The sequence below is a fragment of the Furipterus horrens genome, unplaced genomic scaffold (genome assembly GCF_987537825.1).
Source record: "Furipterus horrens unplaced genomic scaffold, mFurHor1.1.pri manual_scaffold_6, whole genome shotgun sequence".
Lineage (NCBI taxonomy): Eukaryota > Metazoa > Chordata > Mammalia > Chiroptera > Furipteridae > Furipterus > Furipterus horrens.
Window position 1 is genome coordinate 15,147,227 of NW_028327176.1, and position 20,701 is coordinate 15,167,927.

The window sequence follows — 20,701 nt, forward strand, 5'->3', positions numbered from 1 at the left end:
CCTGCCACTCCTGGCTGACTTCTGCTTCTTGGATTACCCTGAAGCCAGAAACCCGACTGCCCACTTTTATCAGGCACACCTCTCCCAGAACCTCCAGAAAACCGGGAGGGCCACGTCACAGCCCAGGAATGTAGGAAATAACATTTAAAGAATATTTTTGGACAAAATCCTTTTCTTTTTCATCGCCCCTCCTTCCACAAGTCCCTTCCAGTCACAGTGGGCTGTGTGTTTTAAGCGTGCGCCATTGCATTCTGCGTGTCTAGTGCGCGGTGCAGAGGCCGTGCACACTAACCAATGACCAGCACAGAGGCCTGGGTGTGTGAAAGGAACAGGTAAGCTTTAAGCAGTCCCTGGGACACTGGGCCGCTCTGGAAGATCAGAGGAGCCGAGCCCGGGGACGGGGTGGGGTTGGGGGACTAGAAAAGGGCTCAGAGGGGTGGCAGGCAGGGACCACGCTGAGCTATGATCTCTGGGGCCAGGAGCCCTTCCCCACCCCACCCCCACCTGTGGGACAGGGGCAGTCAGAAACATCCCATCTTCACTCCCATTTCAGCAGCCCCCAGGAATGGTGCACAGGCCACAGGCCACAGCCACAGCCACAGCCCTGGGCCCGCTGCGGGACCCGAAGAGCACACTGGGCTGAGGAGATCAGGGAGGATAAAGAGAAAGCACTTGATCCATCAGATGGTAATGGGCACTTCAGAGAGGTGAGTAGCCAGGACAGGGCAAGCCAGGTACCAGGGCTGGTGTGAGGTGAATCCCTCTCCATGGGTCTCCCGCCTCCCTCCCCGTCTTCTGCCTTCCCATCCACAGCAAAGGTGCCTTTGACGCTTGGGGAGGGGCCAGGCCCATACTCATTAAATCTCTGTGGGAGGCATCACCCTGAGAGCCAGGGTGGGGGAGGGCGGAGCTGGCAGGGACGTGGAGTGATGTGTGGTTCTTAGGGAGGGATACCTCCCAGGTCTGGAGAGAAGGGTCCAGGGACAGAATGGCAAGGCAGTAATTACAGGAGACGTCCCGCTCAAGACACCAGATGAAGGGAAGCCGGCTAGCACATCGTGTGGCTCCTTGGCACTATTCCTGGCCTGTTAATTAGGCATTTGGCAAATGCAGCCTGTGCCCTGGCTGTCTCACTCACATGCTGTCTCCTGGCCAAGCTGCTCCTCCAAGAGCCATCTCTGAGGATGCGGAGGAAGGGTCCTCTGCGCCTCCCACGATGGCAGCATCTCCTCGAGCTCTGGGAGCTCTGCTGGTGCTTCTGGAGACGGTAGTGGAGCAGGGAGTGTCGGGAGAGGGAAGGTTCTGTATTGCACATCGATTGTCCCATTCTGGACAAGTCAGCCCCAACAGGGGAGCCAGCTGCTGCCCCATCTCCAGAAATGAAGAGTTTTAATATCCAGACCACCCAGATGAAATGTCATGGCAACTTTGATAAAAACCAAGAGGAAGTGAAACTGACACTGGGGGATGGAAGGGCAAAGAGAGGGAAGGTGAAATCAAAAGGCACCGAGCATGCTTGGCAGGGCAGGGAAGGACACTGTCACTCCAGAGACATTTCGTAACAAAGGGACAGGAATGGTCCGCACCAGCTTCAGGCTCTTCAGAAGCCAGAGGCCCAAGTCCACTCAACTAAGTTCTCCAAGGCTTTTCAAGAAACACAATTTGCTTTGCACGATGTACGAGGGAAGAGGTGTCATGACTTCTGAGAGACCATCCCAGTCCTCAGCGCCTCACTGCCAAATCCCACCTAGGTCTCCCCAGAGCCAGGCAGCTCTCTGGCAGAACCCCCGGTGCCCTCGCAGCCCTGGAGTGCTTGAAGGTGCTGGTCCCTGGGAAGGAGGCATGATGAGGAGCCCCTGGCCGCTAGGCTACAGAGCCAGCAGCGTCGGGGAGTTCAAGGAGTCTGAGGACTGGTCACCACTGCTACTGCTTCTGCGGTGCGCCTTGGAGCAGGACTCGGAGGGTGAGGCCGGTGACTCCTGCTCCAGGACGCTGGGATAGGTGAAGACGAGGTTTGAGGTGCCCGGGGTGATGGCAGGCGTGGAGGTCACCACGATGGGGGTGTGCAGTGGCTCCTCCCCATAGAAGCCCCCAGCGATGCTGATGGGCTTGATGACGGAGCGCTGGGCCTTGTCCAGCCCCGCCGATGAGGACGAGGGGCTGTCCTCTTCCAGGGGCTCCTGTTTCACCACCACAGAGCCCACCCCGCCACCCCCGCTGCGCAGGGGCTGCAGCCCGGAGGCCGGGGGCGACCGGCGCTCCTCAGGGCTGATCTTGCACACGGGCCCGTGGGCCACCAGCATGAACTCCAGCTTCTCCTTCTCCTTCTGCAGCTCAGCGATCTCTTTCTGCAGACCTGACTTCTCCTCCTCCAGTTCCTCCGTCTCCTGTGGGAGAAAGAGAGGCACGTAAGGGACAGCAACCTCCCAGGGACCTGCCGGGGGTGGTGGTGACTCAAATCTGGCAAGAAAGGGAAATCCAGCAGTGTCCTCAGAGGACTGATGGGGAAAGCAGCCCGCTCACGCCTGGCCACAGACCCCACTGGTCATGAGTCATCTGGGGGCTCCAGAGTCCTCTGGTTCCCGAAGCTCAGACTGAGAAAGGAGGCAGGGTGGCCCAGAGGAAAGGCGAAGTGACAATGGTAGCTCTCACGACCTAGTGCTTCCTTTGTGCCAGGCACCGTGGCGGTAAGCGTTTCACGGGCCTTATCTTAGTCAACCCTTCAGCAGCGTTTTGAAGCGGGTATTACCACTGACCCATTTTACAGATAAGGAAACAGGTTCAGAGAAGTACAGTCATTTGCCCAAAGTCACAGAGCCAACAGGTGGGTAGCCCAGGTTCGACCTCAGTGTATCTGACTGCAGAGCCTGTTCGTGGACGCACACACACTACACTGCACGCTGCATGACCATGGAACCTGTCAGGACACACCAGCCAAGGCCACTGCCTGGCCGGCAGGAAGCGTTCGATCAAGCCTGGTTGGATCATCACCGCCCCTCGTCCCCCTTTCACTCTGACTTCAGAAGCACCTGTTCCAGGACTCAGAGACCTGCAGAGCACTCGGCTCAGCCCCTGGGCTGAACAGAGGACGGCCTGGAAGCCTGAGCGAGCACGTGTGGATGGCAGGGCCCAACTGCAAGGACCTCAGCCCCTCCTTGTACACAGAGCCAGAGAAGTGGCACACGCACGTGGAGGGGAGGGCACGGAGGACGAGAAGGTATGTGTCAGCAGCCACCTCCTCCCCACTTTTTCCCTAGCACAGGTTCCCGCTCAAGAAGGAGGTGATTCGAGGCCAGAGCTTCACTACGTGGAGTGCAGCCTATTCCGGAGTGAAAAAAAGTTTCCATCTATCTCAAGGGTCTGATGAACGTCATGAGCTTCTGAGAGGTTTCCTGTGGAGGATGTGGCTCAGGGGCCTGGGTGGCTGGGCTGGGGGTGGGGAGGCGGGGGAGTAGGGTGTGAGGCTGCTGGGGGAGGAAGGGGAGGGAAGCAGAAGGGCCACAGAGGGCGGGCTATTCTGGGGCTGGCGGTTAGGAGCGCCCAGGGTAGACCCAGGGGCCTGGCTCCTGGAGAGGTTAGCAGGGAAGAGGGCTCTCCTGGGGAAGTCTCCCCACGGAGTGCTGATCACTAATGGATCTGCCTCACACAGCACCAGAGAACTCCCGCTCACCCTCCCGGCTTTCATTAACACCTCCACCAGACATTAGTCCCAGCATCACAGAACTCACTCGGCGCACATGCACTACCCAAGAGTGCGGGCCCCAGGCTGGACCAAAGGAAGCTGAAGCAGGGGCGTGGTACCTGAGAGGATTAAATAAAGTGATGGATGTGCCGGGTAATTTGAGATTTCCAAAGCCGTGTGCTGGCTGGTCACCGTAAGGACCACGGACTGAGTCTCCCTCATCTCTTCACTTTGAAAGCACTCTATCCAGGAGAGCCAGTCCTAGCCTTGGGCTTCCTCTGCACTGCAGATGGCCCAGCCTGTAGAGTTCGGCTCTGGTGGGAGTCACGTGACACTGGCCAGGTCAAACTTTGGGGCAGAGACATGCGTCCCCAGTGTGGGCAGTTAGGCAGCAAGAGAGAGTGACTCACGAGGGCAGAAGGAGGTACCAAGGCCACAGCTTCAGGCTCATAGCAGAGGCAGAGAATCCTCCTGCCCAGGAAGGTTTCGAGAAAGCCCCAAGATAGTCCACATGGGCCCACATGTGACCCATCTCCCTGAGACCCAGAGGGCACCAAGTCCCCTGCAGAGATGAAGGTGTCCAGAGAGCAGATCCTCCCCTGTCCAAACCAGGTCACCTGAGCTGGGCTGGGCCACTCTCGCTGGTGGTGGGCATGGGGGCAGCTGGAACCTGGGGAAGCAGCCTGGAGAGGGCAGGTCTAGGCCTGCAGGGGCTCCCGGGGCCTGGCACTGCCAGCACTGCCTGCCACCCCTCACCTGGGGGGCCCCAGCAGGTCTAAGAGCAGGGACAGCTCAGGCACTGTAAAAAGGGCACTAGGCCCAATGAGGTCGTCCAGTTCTCCTCTGGTGCCAAAGGCCAGCTCCTGTCGCCCCCTCTTTTCTTTAATCAGGCCAATGCCACCTGTGTGCTCAAGGGAAGGCATGTGTATCTCAACTGCCTCATCCGTAGGCCACGAGTGTCGAGGAGAGGGTGGAAGGGCCAGGAGCCCCAGCGCTCTGGCTTGGGCCCACCCAGAAGGGCCCCCGCCCCATGCAGAGCCTCACCGCCTGCAGCTTCTCCGTCAGCTCCCGACGTCGGTTCCGGCACTTGGCTGCAGCCAGCTTGTTCCGTTCCCTCCGGATCCGACGCTTCTCCTCCTCTTCTGGGGACAGCTAGAGGCCAAGGTAGAGGATCATGAGGAGGTTCAATAAATGGTCCACTGGTTTTTTGTATTTTTTAACTGCATTTGAAGTAGGGCAGGAAGCCCTTCTGGGACTGGGGAGAGGAGGAAGGAAGGCAAGAGGAATGTGGCCAGGCTCAGTGTCTGGCCACCTAGGGGGGACACTTACTGTGGAGCCCACCCATGTCTGAAGGGAGAACAGGGCAGCCATGCATTAGGGATGCACCAGCCCGGGCATGACGGCTGCAGCATTTGTCATGGCAGCCCCGATTCAGTGCCAAGGCCAGACAGAAGGAGCTGGGACTTCTTCCCCCAGAGTCCCCTCGTGCCAGCCTGGCCTGGCCCCACCCACTAAAGCAGCTTCTTCCAAACCCAGGTTAATTACTCCTCCCCATCACTCTGCCTGCTCTGCAAGCCTCATTATCCCCATTTGGTTAAGTAGCTGGGCCCAGCGTAAGAACCACCCAGGGGCAGCGGAGGGGGGGGGGGGGATGTTCTGTTGCCAGAGGGAGGGTCAAGGATGCCACCCAATTCCTGACTTCCTCTGCCAACCCTGTAGTCCCAGCTGCTCCCAGTTCACCCCGAGGACCTGGCAGTGTCCTAGCAGTGCTAGGCTAGGCAGGATGGAGGGAGAGTCCTCAGGCACGCTGACTCCTGCTCCCCACCACATCCGCTCATTCAACAGACTAGCACCTTCTACATGCCAGGCACGATTTGAGGGGTTCGGGCTTCCTCAGAGAAGCGAACGAACAAAAATCCCCTGCAAAGCTTAGAATCCAGCGTCCTCCAACGAGGCTGATTAGGAGCCTGTGACTCATGACACAGGGCAAGAACTCTGCTCTGTTTACATCGCCCTTCCAGGCTGTGACCCAATGCCCCTTGCAGGCAGAGGTGACACAAGAGTTGGCTGTGGGCCAAGGCAGAAAGCAACTCAAAAGGAAAGGCCATCCCATTCAGTTATCAGACGTGACAGCATACCCACGTGACAACTGCAGAAGTGGGGGCTTAGAAGATTCTGAGGGGAGTAAGACCAGGGTCCTACACTCCAGGGGCACTGGGGCATGAAAGCCAAAGCCACCTTTGGAGGGGATCAGAGAAGCTGTCCCATTGAGGGATGCTCCTGGTCACCTGTGAGGAGGGAGCCACCACGCTAGCTGGGCCCACGTCGGAGTCCCTGAGGCTGTTGCCCCGATGTCCTGAACAGCAAGCACGGCAGAGCACCAGAGAAGACAAGCCATCCCTGTCTGCGCTGAGGTCACCACACGGTCCCATGGTGCCAGAGCCCTGTATCTAAACCCCCCAAAACCCTGGCGTGAAAATGTGCCAGCTGACCATGGACCACTCAGACATGAAGTCTCTCCAAAGCCATCTGAGCACAGATAAGTTCATCACACCTTCCCGGCTTTCAAGTCCTGCCCAGCAGTAAGTTTGGGGGGCCCAGAGAAAAGGGGGAAGCTGGGCAGGCTGGAGAGACCTCCAGGGCCTCCTAGTCGTCAGGGCCGTGTGCCCACCCATCTGGGTCTGCCCCAGGGACCGCCTTCATTCACTCCCAGGACGTCCTGCCCGTGCTCCCTGACCTCCTCCGCTGCCCCTGCCGCGCTAGGATGAAGAACCAGGCCCGCCTTCCCTCTCTCACTGGCTCCTCCCTTTCTGTGGTTCTTACACCTGGCACTGAGCAGTCCAGCAGGTGACATCCCCGCGTGTCCTCAGACCCCTTCCAAGGACCTGGTCCCACAGTTCAGTCCTGGCTCCACTCCCCTCCTTGAGCCCCAGCCTGTCCCACCCTCTGAGACCTTCCACTTCCAGAGGGCCAAGGGCTCCACGTGCTCTCTTCTGAGAGCTATCGGGCCGGCATTTCCGTGTAGCCCCGAACAAACCACCAAACCTTCTGGGCCTCAGGGTTCCCATTCATCAAACGGGATCAACAGGGCCTGCCCTGCCTGCCACAGCGTGGTGACCAGATGAGATGCCATGTGACAGCCCTCTCTTACTGGACAGTGTTAAAACGAAGGTACAAGTCAGAGGTCTCCTCTCTGGTGCTTCTGAGTCTGGAAAGAGTCCAATGGACTGGAGATCAGAGTCCACACACTTGGACACCCTGTTCTGTGTGGGGGTCATCTGTCTGGCTGGGGTCACAAGGCCATTTGGCTGAGGCCCTTAATACTTGCTGCTCCTAAACCTGAGCCCAACAGAGTCACCAAGAGGGTCTGAAGGCCCTGCTGCTGTCTTGGGTTCAGGGCTCCTCTAGAGGCCCCGCCAACCCCTCACCCTCATTGATGGAAGGCTGGCCATGGTCCATTCTGGCCTCCCTTTCCCCTTGGTTGCTTTTGGACAAGCTTTGGCCTCCCAATTGGCCTAGAAGTCTCTTGTCTATCTGGTCAAGTCTGGGGCAATTCGTGGGAGCTGTCAGCATAGGAAATGTTCAGGGGTGGTGACATCAACATGGTTACAGCTTGAGTGTGTCAGCACCAATGTGTACCCACCCACAAGCCACACATGCCCTCCCCTCCCTGCCACGGGCCTCGGCGGGAACCCTGGGGTGGACTCCAGAGGAAGGCAGTGAGGCACCAGGCTGGCTCCTGGCACCGGCCCCTCCCCTTGGGGGCAGGTCAGAAAGGCAGAAGGAAGCTTCAGGGAAGACACCAGGGCTAGGAACCAAAGAGCCAAGGTGCGAGGATGCTACCGCCCGGGCCTCCTCCAAGCTGCCGGATGATTGTCTGAACTCCTAATTGACAATAACACGAAATAAAATGCTCCTGGCTCTCTCACCCCCTCTCAAAAAAGGAAGGAAATTTTCCAGACAGATTGTCTTTAGGGCGTGCCTAGATGATGTAGTGGGAACACCACAGGGCTGGAGGTCATAGGAGGCAGAGTCCAGTCCCAGCTCTGCTGCTAAGTCACTGTATGACCCTGACCAGGGCCCCTCCTTTCTGGGCCTCAGTTTCCTCATCTGTAAAATGGGTACAGAGGGAAATTTCTTTTTTTTTAAAGCTGGTCTCCAGATCCCTTCCAGATATACCCTTCTAAATTTGGTGTGAGCTAGGCCCAGAAAAGAATGAAGAGTGTTCAGCACGTCTTGCCTTGCTGCCCTCCTGGCCCCAAAGAGTCCCTCTCACAAGCCTGGCGGTCCCTGGGCAGTTGCTTACGCACAAGAGAGAACCCAGCTCCTTAGTGACTGAAAGCTTGGCCCCTTGAGCTCTCCTGAAGGAAGCAGGTTTATAAAGGACATTAAGATCACTGCTGCACCCTGGCTGGTGTGGCTCCATGGACTGAGCACTAGCCTGCAAACCCAGGGGTACATGCCTGGGTTGCGAGCCAGGTTCCTGGCTGGGAGTGTGTGAGAAGCAACCAGTCAATGTCTCTATGTTTCTCTCTTACATCAATGTTTCTCTCCCTCTCTTCCATACTTCCCCTCTCTCTGAAAATAAATAAATATAATCTCAAAAAATATATATATATATATATATCCGCTACTGCAATAGTTACTATTGCAACCATGAAAAGCAGCAGCGACGGGACAATGACGGGAATATTGGCCACCGGCCCCAGCAGCAGAAGCCCAACAGCACCTGTGAGCTGTGTCCGTTACAGTGTCTATTACACACACCTCCCCACAGTGACCTGCATGGGTCCTGCTGTTTACAGAACAAACCAACACGCAGGGAATACAAGGCCCAGCTTTGTTCTCAGACGAACAGGGCCCCTGCGAAAGCTTCCAGTTCCTTGAAGAGCAATCCTAGTCATTCTAAGTATCCTGGCGGCTACTGGCCCTGGATCCACACTCATCCACGGGGGACCGCGTATAAATGGCCTTATAGTGGAACATCGTGGAGCTGAGGATCCCAGAGCGGAGGGATCCCAATGCTGTAATTGGAGTTCTCCAGGTTAACACTTCATTTGAAAAACGGACTCCACTGCTGAAGTACCTCCCCTCCCTGGACTCATGGTGGCATGGCGCTGCAGGAAGAGCACCACGCAGGGAGTCCAGGGAACTGGGCTCTAGCCCAGACTCACACTCATTGCTGAGTGGTCCCAGGCAGATGTGTCTGGGCTTTGCTCGTGTCCTCTGTGAGGGGCACCGATGGGGGGCACTTACACAGCTCATTCCCTCCTTTCCGGAATTATGCATGATTCCAATGTCTCTGTCTGGCATCAGGGGCCTGTCGCTGCCCTGGCTCACAGTCGGTGCAGACAGTGGGCCTTTCGAGTGTTGGGTGGATGCTCCCTAGAGAGCAGAAGCCCCACCATTTTCTGGTGTCCCTCCTAGCCAAGCTGATTCCTCGAAGCTGAGTCCACGAGGAAAGCAGGGCTGACATCTGACCTCCCACCCGTACCCCGGTCAGCCAAAGCAGCTGAGCAGGCTCCGAGGACCCCAGTCACCGCACTCCAGGCACTCGAAATGAGCTCTTTGGAGGCCTGGAACCCCGGGGTGGAATGTAAAGTACTGTGGGCAGTGCAGGCCCGGAGTGTGACCCTTGCGGTCTACGTGAGGGCTTGTCTGCACCAGATACTAGAAGACAGTTGATGGCAAATCCCAGAAAGCTCCTGGCCAAGGTTCGTTGGCTGCTTGTCCTATGGCCACCTGCCGCGGGTCAGAGAAGGACACTGCCATAGGCAGGTCCTAACAGTCCCTCCCATTTGCTGCTGACCAGCCTTGGCTGGCAGGGACCGCAGTCCCCAGTCTGCAGGTGAGGAAACTGAGACTCAGAGATTCTAAAGGGCACAGGTGGGATGACAGAGCTGGACCTGACCCTCAGTTCTTCAGCTCTGTCTCCAAGGATGAGAGTCATGTGCCCCAGCCCCTAGTTCCTTCTTCTTCCCGGTGACCCCAGACCATCGACCCTGCTCCCCACCAGTCCACAGCAAACACCCTGTGTAACGAGGCCCTGAAAGCCACCAACGTGGCTTTTTTCTGCTGATCTGAGCTGTACCTGCTCATCTCTCCTCCTGCGACCCACGGTAGTGCCAATGGTCTTGATCACGCCGGGTCTCGGCAGGGCCATGTGCCCAGGGACAGAGGCCAGGCCCGGCAGCGGGCTGTAGGGGTGCGAGCGGGTGTATGGGTTGGACATGGAGGTGATCACTGTGGGCTGCACCATCCACTGCAGGTCCTGGCTGGTCGTGATGGCGTTGATGGTGGGGATGAAGGCACTGCCTGAACCAGGCATATCTACCCGGAATTTCTGAAATGAGGAGAAAAATAGGGGTGAGCCAAGAAATACTGAGTAGAATAGGACAAGCAGAGACAGGAGGCAAACACCAGCAGAAAGCAGGGTCCGTGCTTTGGGGACCAAGGACAGGACACTGTGGTCTTCCCTGGACAAGTCCTGCACATTCAAGAAGTGGGGGAATCTTAACTATTCCCGGGGCCCCGTGTCAGACTGGCTTCGTGAGCGAAGCCCTGGGAACTCCCTCCCGCAGTGGCTTGGTGAGAACATGGTCCCATCCCAAGTGACTTCCGGGACAGATGTGGCCCCTAGCCACTCACACTCAGGCCCTCTCTGCATCCCTCCAGGCCAGCTGTGTCCACATCTGCAGGGAGCAGGCCTCCGCCTGAGCCTCCCGAGCCTGAGTCACCTGCCAGTTATTCTCCACGGTGCACCCACTCAGGAACCCTTGAGGAAATTTGCACACCAACAGCTTTGGAGCAACAAAGATCACCGGGAAGCTAATGGTGCCTGCTTTTGTGACTTTTCAACCAGGATCCGAATGGGGCTGTGACACCATCAGGGTGAGATTGGGTCCATGAAAATGTGTCCTCCAGACCACGAGACTGAGAAGTGATAGCGTTGGCTGCCAGACTTCCCCTTGCTGTCCTTGACCTCCTCCTTGCCCTTCAGCCCATCTTGCTTGGGACAGATGTGCTGGCTTTGTCTCTACCTGTCTACATGGTCTATCTGTGCTCAGAGATGCTCGCTGGGAAACTCTGGTGCTGCTAGCTCACAGGGTTTTCTCTCTCCCTCCTCCCTGACACCCAGACCACACTGCAGAGCTCTCGAACGTGCTTCAGGAAGCACTCTGTTTAAAATATAACGTGATGACACAGTGCAAGAGCTACACTGGGCCACGCTCCTCAGCAGCCGGGCTGGACCGTTTCAGGGCAGCTATTAAAAAATGAGAGGGGGAGGGAAGGACCCCCACCCCTTACAGCTTTCAGGGGGAAACTCCCTGAACAGAACCCTCATCCTCAGAAGGGTCCTGCTTCCACAAAAAGAGTCTGCAAATCCTTTCTTGCCTAATCTGGTGGGTAAAAACGACGACAATAATAACAACTAACATGTACTGAGCATTTAGTAAATGGCAGGCATCACAGCAGTGTTTTACCTAGATTACTCACTCATTCTCCCTCTCAGGGAAGAACTGCCATTCTCTCCATTTCAGAGGCAGAAAGTTGAGCGTAAAGAGATGAACTCCTCCCTGGCCACACGGCTCTGAAGCAGTGGAGTCAGGGTGCAAGCCCAGGTCAGCCTGGCAAAGAGGCCAGCCTCTCGCACACGGTGCTGCATGGCTTCTGGAGCATTTCATCCTTTCTCCTCAGAACCCTGCCCCAGCACCCGTACCCCCCGGCCGCGCCCTCAGACAGCACCGGGCCATCACCGCCAGGGGCCCCTGCAGACCTTCCCTCTCACTCAGGAGACCCCCTAGGTCTGACTGACCCCAGATGCAATCCCACCACCATGAGCATTTGCACTACAGCAACTCCCCATTTGGGGCCAATCACACCAGTGAGGATTAGACATATTTGCAGCAATGGCAGCTGCCACTGCCACTGTCTCTGCCCCTGGTGATGACACCTAGGTCCCTGCTGTACAAGTGAAGCTTACAGCACCTCCCTGGATCTGAGACCCTTTCTTGCTCACCCCCCTTCCAGCTGCCTGACCTAGTCTGGGTGGCGGAATGCAGCTGCCTCACCTCCCAGGAGGCCTCGGGGCCCCAGGCCAAAGGCATTCAGTGACAAGAGTAACCCAGCACTAGGGATTTCGGGATTCCAGGAGGAGAGCTGCCCAGTGCAAGGGATTCTGGGATGCCATGAGGAATGCTACCCAGTGCAATAAATTCTGAGATTCTGTGATGCTACCAATGCAATGAATTCTGGGATTCAGTGAGGAAAGTTGCCAGGTGCAAGGGCTTCTGTGTCACCTCAGCAGGCAAACACCACTGGGCTTTTCATCAGGAGCTGATTGAAAAGAAGGTATATATGGGTGTGTTGTGTGTGTGTGAAGGATTCTGTTGAGAAATGAGCTTCAAGGAGGAAAAGCAGACAACCAGCGCTGGGCTTTGCAGAGGCAGAGTCCTGAGAACACGTGCAGAGGCACTAAGGCCCAAACAGCTGTTTGATGGTGGGGGGTTAGGGGGTAGGGTTGGTGAGCAGGGGCTGGCAGGTAGTCAGCACTGCACTTGGAGTCAGCAGGCCTGGATCTGAGGCCTTGGCAGATCACTGAGGACTCAGTTTCCCCAGCTGTCAATGGGAATGCTAACACCAGAACTCACTGCGCTGTCCTGAAGATTAAATGAGTAGCCACCTGTAATCACAGGCTATAAAAAAGCTCACCAGTGGTTCTCAGCCCTGGCTGCACATTAGCATAGTCTGAGGAGCTTTTGAAAAACAACCAATGCTGGAGCCAGCCTCACCCTCAGAGTTCTAAAATAACTGGGTTGGGGTGGGTTCTGATAAGGTGTTTAAAAAAATAAAAACCCACCTGAAGAGATTTCTAATGTGCAGCCAGGGCTGAGAAATGCTGCTCCAAACAAACGGAAGGCGGTCCCGTCACCACCGTCATCACTGTCACCACCGTCACCACCTCACTGCGCATCGCCGTGGTGTCTGCGCATTCTGCGTGAGGTGGCTCCGGGGACAACTGCCAGCTTCCCGCTCTTGGGCAGCACCCAATGCTTTTACTCCATTTCTCTCCCCAAGTCAGGCTCTAGGTCTGCAGAGCACCTGAGCACCCAGTGCAATGGGACCCTCACCTCTGTCGAGGAACTGTTGGCTGTCCCTTCACAAGAGCACCCAAGAAATTCACTCTTTATTCCCACCAACAAAAGAGCTCCTGTGTCAGTATAGGGGAGGCAAGCACAAAATCGGAAGCAACACTTAGACACTCAGATCTCTTAGGAATGAGTGGTTGACCCTCAGCCCTTCGCAGGGCCCCCCGGTCCCCTCACTCTGTGATGGCAGGCTGCAGAAGTGCTCCCCGGCCACCAGCCAGATTCCCTGCAGCAATGGCATGGTCTAGACAAAACAAGACAGCAGGTAATGACCACCTCTAAATGTGTGTGCACCTTGTTTGAGAGGGAGGTAAAGCCATCCGGATAACACACTGGCTCTAAATGGCAAGGAAAACAATGTCCCATCCCCTGATAAAGAAGGCCTTTGTCTCCAAGAGGAGCCTCTCTGAGACACATACACGAGTTTAAGTGAAGGTATCATTCAGAGAGTGATGCTGGGGTAGGAGAAATGAGGCTAGAAGTTTGTGGTCAAGAGACCCAAGAATCAATCGTCATGCTGGGAATAAATCGCGGTTCTTTACAAACAGGTTAACACTGAGCAGAATCTAAGACAAGGTTTCCCGGCTGCAGGCATCAGGGTAGTGTGATCCCTGTTGCAGCACCAGTGTGTGCTGGGAGTGGGGGGACAGAGGAGGTAGCCCAGGACCTCAGCTGACTCCCCTAGGGCTCTCTAGCCCCCCTGGAAGCTCCACTTCTAGGGACAGGACCAAAGATGCTGTGTGGCATCCCAACCTGGCAAAGCCTCCAAACGCTGTATTTAACCGTGCCACCCTGTCAGTTTCTGGGTGGGCAAGAATGCCCATAAAAGGACAAACTGGCCCCCACTGACCTCTTAGAGGAGAGTTTGGCAAACTTTTGCTGTAAAAGGCCGGATAGTAAATATTTTAGGCTTTGTGGGCCATACCGTCTCTGTCGCAACTACCCAAGTCCGTCGTTGAAGTGTGAAAGCAGCCTCGAACAATATGTAAACAAACAAGCAGGTCTGGGTTCCATTAAACCTTATGTATGAAAACAGCTTGGGCCATAGTTTGGTGACTCCTGTTCTCAGGTTTGGGGAAAAAGAACAAAGAAAGGAAACAAGAAAGCAAAGAATCAGACCTGAGCTATTCCTCGAACCCAAGGAGTCACGAGGGGATGGGCTCTCATGCATCAGCTTCAATCTCCAGACCCTGAAGCTGATCTGAACCCTCACAGGCCTTGTTGTGGGTCTTTGGGCATCCTTACTCTGCAGCACCCTGTATTTAAGGGCGCCAGAGGCTGCTCAGTGAGGATGTGTGCCCTCTTCCTACTGCCTATAAGACAGCTCAGAACACAGGGCCCCCAGGGCCACCCACCTGCATCAGATAAGAGAGGTCTCTGCAGCCCAGCAGTTACTGACCTGGGAAAATGACCTTTCTGAACTTTACACAAGGGCGTTGGGTTCAGAATTGAGGGTTATAACCATGGCCTTCTGCAGGAGTGGCTCAGAACTAGGTCCTGGGCTCCCATTGCCGGCAGACATGGACAGGGCAGGCCTTACCCCAGCGACTCCTGGGCTGGGCCGAAATGGCACTGAGATGGAAGTGGGGTTGGTGTTCTTGGCCTATCCCCTTGGCCAGACATCTCCCCATCAGACTGATTCTAGAATGAGCCACCAAACACTCAAGCCATGAACCCCATGAATGCCAGTGGCCTGTCTCCATGGGCAGGCAGGTATGACTGTGCATGTCTGTGAAGGGACTGGGTTCTTTCTCTTAAGAACCAGCCCCCCGCCCCCTTCTGTTTTTTAGATTCCCAGCACAGGAAGAGGAAAGTTCCAACATCCCAGAAGTCTGTCTCAGGGGAAGAGGAAAAGGTAAGTGTAAATGTTCCCTCATATACCCCAGAATCCCCTGGTGAGGCCCAGTTTGACTCAAATGTTCTTTATTTTTACTGAGCTTGGGGTGTTCTATATGGAATCCAACCAGCCTTTACAGATTCAGCACTGAAATCACTCTGACCTTTCACTCCTACCTGAGGAAAGCCATTGTGTCACAATGGAAACAGTTACTAACTCATGGCTTCCCCAAATTTTACAGGATGAAAACACTGTCTCAGGTAACCTGCCTGTTCTCAACTTCCTTTTTTTCCCAGGTTCACTTGAAAGAACCACGCTATCTTTCGCCTATCAGCCAGAATGAAGAAAATCAGGGAAGAAAAGAAAAAGGAACCTCAGGTTCCCACTTCTTTCCTCCCAGGGCCATTTTGGCCAGAAACCCCATCCAAAATACAGGGAATTCTCTCCCCTCTTCTGTGGACCCCTTCTGTTCCCCCACGAACTCTCAGACATACCTTCACTCAATGGGAAGGGCATGCCCTCTCCCCTACAACCACAGCGGGGTAGGCATGGCCCAGGCATTGCCATATGACAGGTGAGACCATGCTGGGCAAGAGAACAGCCACCTTTCATCTCCAGCCCAATGAGCTGAAGAGGGACAGAGTTACTGAGTGGGGTGTGGAACAGATCTATTTGCCTCAATCAGAGCCACTGCCATTAATTAAAATGGTATGGCCTCCAAAAGATACTATATACAATATGAATGGGACATCAACAAAGCAATGATGCCATTTTTTTTTTCTTTCTTTTAACAAACAGACCAGAAAGTTGGCGTCCTGAATTCTTAAAACCAGTATTTTTATTCCTGTCGTACAGAGAGAGAAAACAAAAAACTCTAAGGTATAGATCACAAAGGTGCCCTCCCAGGCAGGCTCCACACACTGACACCAACAGGACTTGGGGTCACACTCTCCCTCGGACTCAGCTGGGCCACCCAGACCTTGTATTTCAGAAGTGGTTCCTTATATATGTTGAATCTCTTGATAATTTCCAAATATCAAACTTATCCTCAAAGGACAAAGATTTGTTAGTAGGAAGGATTTTCAAAAGAATTTGCTGAAGGCAATTCCAAAAGAGAGGTGTTGTAAAACCTTTCCGAGTGTGAGGAAGGCCCCAGCCCTCAAACACATATTTCATCTCATCAAGGAGCAATTATGAAAAGAAGCAGTGATTTGAGGGCTTTAAGGTCCGGTGTGTTTGTATTAAGATAGACAAGAAAAAAAAATGAGACTCCTAACTTTACACTCACCTTGAATAATAAGGCAGGCAGAAGTAAAGCAATGGAAAGGAAAATTCAAGTGCCATTCAGACAATGCGTGCCTGCTGTTTCACCCCATTCACTTTGATGAAAAAGCAAGGCTGACTTCCACCACCAAGAATCAGCGGAACAGACCAAGTCCTGGGATAACATTTTGTTTGATCCTAATCTACAACGTCTGCAAGATCAAGGCCAAAAAAGGAAAGGGCACCAGACCCTTAATTCCCCTCCCACCTTCCCCCCAATTCAGAAGACCACCCGCACCAAAACAATTCTCAGTCTCCTAACACAAACAGACAAAGAAAACAAGCCTTGGGAATTCAAAGATGCTGTGCCAACACCCGAATGAACATAGACATCAAAATAGGGAAAGAAAAAAAAAGCACTCCTTTTCAACCAGGTTTTATTCGGAACAAAAGAAAAAAAAATGTTTTTAATTGACTCTCAAAATCAAGCCATTACTAGTTAACCACTGTTAAATGTACGCCATTTATTTGTCCTGAACTAAAAAAGAAAAAATCCTAAGAATTCCAAAAACTCACGAAGTTAAATTCAGGGAGCTGGAAAAATACATTCCCCAGATGGTTCTTCTATGAATGTCCCGTAGGGGGCACTAGAGAGGTAGGATTAGGGCTGACTTGGGAATCACAGTCATTTCTGGTAAAAAGTTCTTTGATGTGAGGAATGTCCCAGCCTGGTACAGTTGGCAAAAGTTCACTCCGGGAAATTTTGTGTGTGCGTCTGTCTGTCTCTTGGGAAGGGTGGCTGCTAAAGAGGAGAGGTAGTCTGGTATTCCTTGCTTCCAAAAAAGAACTGTCCCCCTTGATTTATTTTCACAAGTTATCTAAGGAACAGATAAATGGCAGCCTTGGAAAAGTTCTGGGTCTTGTTTTTGTTTTGTTTTGTTTCATTAAGAGGGGGCCCAGCTGATGAAAACAAGTTATGAAATGACCTATGTTTGTGTAACTGGCTGGATTGCGTAATGCTCAGGCCCTGAAACCGTAATAGTAGAGCAGGCAGGCAGGGCATATATCTGGGAGGTGTTTTCCTAAGAAAGGAGAGAGAGAAAAAACAACACCACAAAGAAAAAGCCAGGAGGGGGAGGCATGTGCATTGATTACTGACAAAATGAAATCACCAATAACCAACCTCTGAGATTATAACTGGAACAGGAAATATTTCTCATGGTTCAAGTTCCTGCCATATACAAGAACAGAGGTTTTAACAAAAAAGTCCCCCCCCAAACCCCCAGTCCCCGGAACTCATAACCATGTAAAGATCAAGCTTTATGAAGCTGGAGGGGAAAGTTCTGGATTGAGTCAACAGCAACGAACATCAGGAACAGTAGACCCCACAAACAAAGACATCAGGAAAAAATAATATTCCCTTGTCCAAGGAAAAGGCAGAGAACAGTGGTTTACAGTGATTGGTCCATTGAGACGCCATAGAGGAAAAAGGCGCATCTCTAACTGCCAGCAGGGGCCCCCACCCAAGGAAGCTGAGAGAAATAAAGTGATTATAGGTTTTATCTAGAATGCAACAAAGTTACCTCAAAATTGGGTGGAGTCACAGCACAGACTCGTTAAGTGACAAAAGCCTCTCCACGAGCCAACCTTTAGGACCACAGAACAGCTTTGCTCAAAGGTGGAAGATGGGGACCTCCCACCTCCCCACAGGAGTGGAGAGGCTGAGAAGCGTGTCTAAAGTGGCACTACTTTGCCAATCCCTCTGGTTTGAAAGACACCTCACTCAAGCTGCTGGGCCAAGAGGCAGGCGTATATTCAAGAACCCCATGCACTAGTTATTACTAATTGCAAAATCCTCATGTGTTACAGCATGCGAGGAATTAGCCAACAGCTGCTTTTTGCTCGGTAATGAGGCCCCATTACACTCTGCTGGACGGAGTTCTCTTCCTTCTTCCTAGCACTGGTTTCCTGTCTGATTTTCTTCCAAAACAGGGAATTGCCTCTGCTCACATCCTGGGCTCAAAGCCCTAGTGACACAGATTATTCAATCGGGGCACTGATGTCCGGTCTGACTTCCCATCCAGGCCCCAGGGTCGGAGCAAAGCCAGGTGGCAAGATTGTCATATTTCAATGATGACTGCCACAGAAACGGCAGCCAAAGCACAAACGAGGAATCGAAAGATCCCTTCCTGGTTCGGGAAGGAGAGGGATATTTGGGGATTTGTTGAACTGGAGAGCGAAGGAACTGGTATAACTGACTCCAACCCCTTGCCGAATGATGTCTGGATTAAAGGCGAACCACTGACAGGGCTGGAGAGCAAATAATATCAAATTCACGTAAGATTTTAAACTCCTTGCCTTGGTGCTCGTTAGTAAGGGTGCACTGACTGCACCCTCCACCCACAGACTAGGTTCTACAGTGGGTGCTTATGGGGACATCAGGGAAGATGACTGGGGACTCGCCAGGTATGGGGAATCACTGTGGAACAAGGTGATTCAGATCCAAAGAGAACTGTTTCCATTTTATTCTATGGCAGGTTCCATCCCTCCCTGGAGGCTCTCCCTAGCCCCTCCTGGCTGGGTGACTTCTAGAGGCCAAGACCACCGCCTTACCAGAGCAACTCTTACTGCAGCTAAATTTTTAGGCTAGAGATTCCGCAGACTCTGCCCAGAAGGCTTCAGGTTGTGGTGGCCTTGTTAAACCAGCTCCCTCATAAGTCTGGGGGCACGGGAGTGGGGGGCTGCTGCGGGCACCCCACCACCTTTCCGGTATTTATAGACACACCATACACACAATCCCTCCAGTGCAAACCAGTCCGGCTGCTTTAGAAACAAGTTGTTTTTCTGCTTCCAGAACCACCCAGGAGCCTAAGTGAGGTCTCTTCCCCCAACTTCTCTCTGTAGGCGTCCCGGCCCCAGGTACCTCCAGACCCTTAAGGCACCTCTTCTGAGGGCAGGGCAGGCTCCTGCTCTGCCCCTAACAGGAGATGGATGGGCGCGGGCACACAGGCGCCACCCGGAGCCTCCTCCTTTCTGACCTTCGCACCTGATTCCCAGAGCGGCTACCCTCACCCTCGCTCCGGATCACAGTACTCGAAGGAGCCCAATCATGTTTCCGAGTCCCCACCGTCTTTCAGAAACTAACTAAGATTGGTGGAGAAAGAGGCGGAGAGGGTTTTTCCGTAGGAATCGGGCCCTTGGATGTCTGGAGAAAGGTGCAAAGAGTTTTTTGGGTTGTTTGGGGTTTTGTTTGTTTTTTTTTAATCCACCAAGGAGAGAGAGGGAAAAGGGGGCAAAGGATTCCTGGGAGAGGCGGTAACAGGCTTGGCGCTCATGGAGCGTGCCGGGTAAGATGCAGTGTGAAAGGAAGGGTTTGTTGGCTTTCCAGCCCACTCCTCGCTCCAGTTGTAGAGACAGAAAAGTGGTTAGGACGGGCAGGATAAGACTAAAATCCAGAACTTACATTGGTGGCCCGTGGAATTTTCTCGCCAAGCCAAGAAAGGCGGGGAAGCACAAGAGGCAGCGGCAGCGAGCGAAGGGCAGGGGGGGTCCGCCCGCGCCACCAGGTGCACCCGGGGCCCTCACCTACCTGCTGGCCGCCGCCGCTGGAGTAGGACTCGGCGTGCGCAGGAGAGCCGCTGCTGCCCCGGGACGAGGTGTCAAAGTTCCCGGGATAATCCTGGTACATGATCCGCGGTGGGGGCCCGAGAGGAAACAGGGTGTTTTTCTTTCCCCGCCCTCGCGCGGCCGCGCACCGGCTGCTGCGCGCTCACTCCCTGCGGGCCGCGCCTGGGCTCTAGTCTCTGCTCCCGAGCTTCTCCCCTACAGCCGCGGGCGCGACGACACACGGGAGCAGTGCCCCTTGAGCTCCCAGCGCTGCGCTTCTTTCCTGCTCTACTGGCGCCGCGGGACCGGCTGTCCACACAATCCCTCCCTCTAAAAAGTCCGCGCGTCCCTCGGTCCCTCCCCTGCGCGCGCCCTCCCGCCCCCGCGCGCAGCCGGAGCCTAGCCGGAACCGCCGGCTCAATCAAAAATTGGAAATTAAAAAAGAACGGGAGCCCAGCAAGTCACTCCTGCCTGGTCTGTGAGCCCCGATTTCGCGATCCCGCGATCTCGGGCAAAGCCAAAAAAAGGCGAAAAGAAAGGCTGCCCGCTTAGAGAAACTTCTATTTCCTCCTTTTAGAAAAGGATCTGAAAATAAACTTCCTGTGGCCGAGGCGCTGCCGGAGTTTCGGAGCCGCTCGGACACTTGACTAAGAGGAGAAGGCAGCCTGCGTCTGTCCCGCAGCCCGTGGGGTTCGAGCTGAAAGAGACGCGGTCCCGCTTCCCGTGCTGCGGCTCCGGCGCTTGGACCTGCACCCTTTCCCCGGCGCCCGCTCCTGGACGGGTCCGCCTCGCCGGTCCTCGTCTGTCTCTCTCTCCCTCTTTCCCCGCTGAGCGCCGCTCACTTGCTCGCTGGTTCGCTCTGAGCCCCTGAGCTGTGCCTGAGATGAGTCACTACAATGGCACGAGTTCAACTCCACACTCTTTATTCTCCAGCCCCTGTATCATGTGGATTCTCTCACGTCAACCCCAGACTCCACCTTGCAGGGAGGAGCGCGCGGGGAGGCGGGGGGAGGAGGCCCAGGAGGAGGAGGAGGAAGAAAAGGCGCGGGAGGGGGCGGGCGCAGCGCTCCACTCCCTCCCGGGCTCCGGGCCGCGCTGACGCCAGCATCACACCCCGCGCGAGGAAAGAAGGTGGTGGCAGGGATGGGAGCGGCCGGCCAGCGC

General features: G+C 54.6%; 1 protein-coding gene across 1 annotated transcript; it reads right to left on the reverse strand.

Annotated features, from left to right (window-relative positions):
- Positions 1 to 1,410: 1,410 nt before the first annotated feature.
- Positions 1,411 to 20,470, reverse strand: FOSL2 (FOS like 2, AP-1 transcription factor subunit). Its single transcript, XM_090280993.1, has 4 exons — positions 19,521 to 20,470; positions 9,774 to 10,025; positions 4,727 to 4,834; positions 1,411 to 2,387 (listed from the first exon to the last, which is right to left on the reverse strand). The coding sequence occupies exons 1-4, from the start codon at positions 19,617 to 19,619 to the stop codon at positions 1,869 to 1,871; spliced, it is 978 nt and encodes a 325-aa protein (XP_090137119.1). The 5' UTR covers positions 19,620 to 20,470; the 3' UTR covers positions 1,411 to 1,868.
- Between the last annotated feature and the right edge of the window lie 231 nt (positions 20,471 to 20,701).

Coding starts and splice junctions, on each gene's coding strand:
- FOSL2 (XM_090280993.1), bottom strand. CDS start 19,619: ATGTACCAGGATTATCCCGGGAACTTTGACACCTCGTCCCGGGGCAGC. Junction 10,026..19,520: donor CCAGCGGCGGCGGCCAGCAG/GTAGGTGAGGGC, acceptor TCCTCATTTCAG/AAATTCCGGGTAGATATGCC. Junction 2,388..4,726: donor TGACGGAGAAGCTGCAGGCG/GTGAGGCTCTGC, acceptor TTTCTCCCACAG/GAGACGGAGGAACTGGAGGA.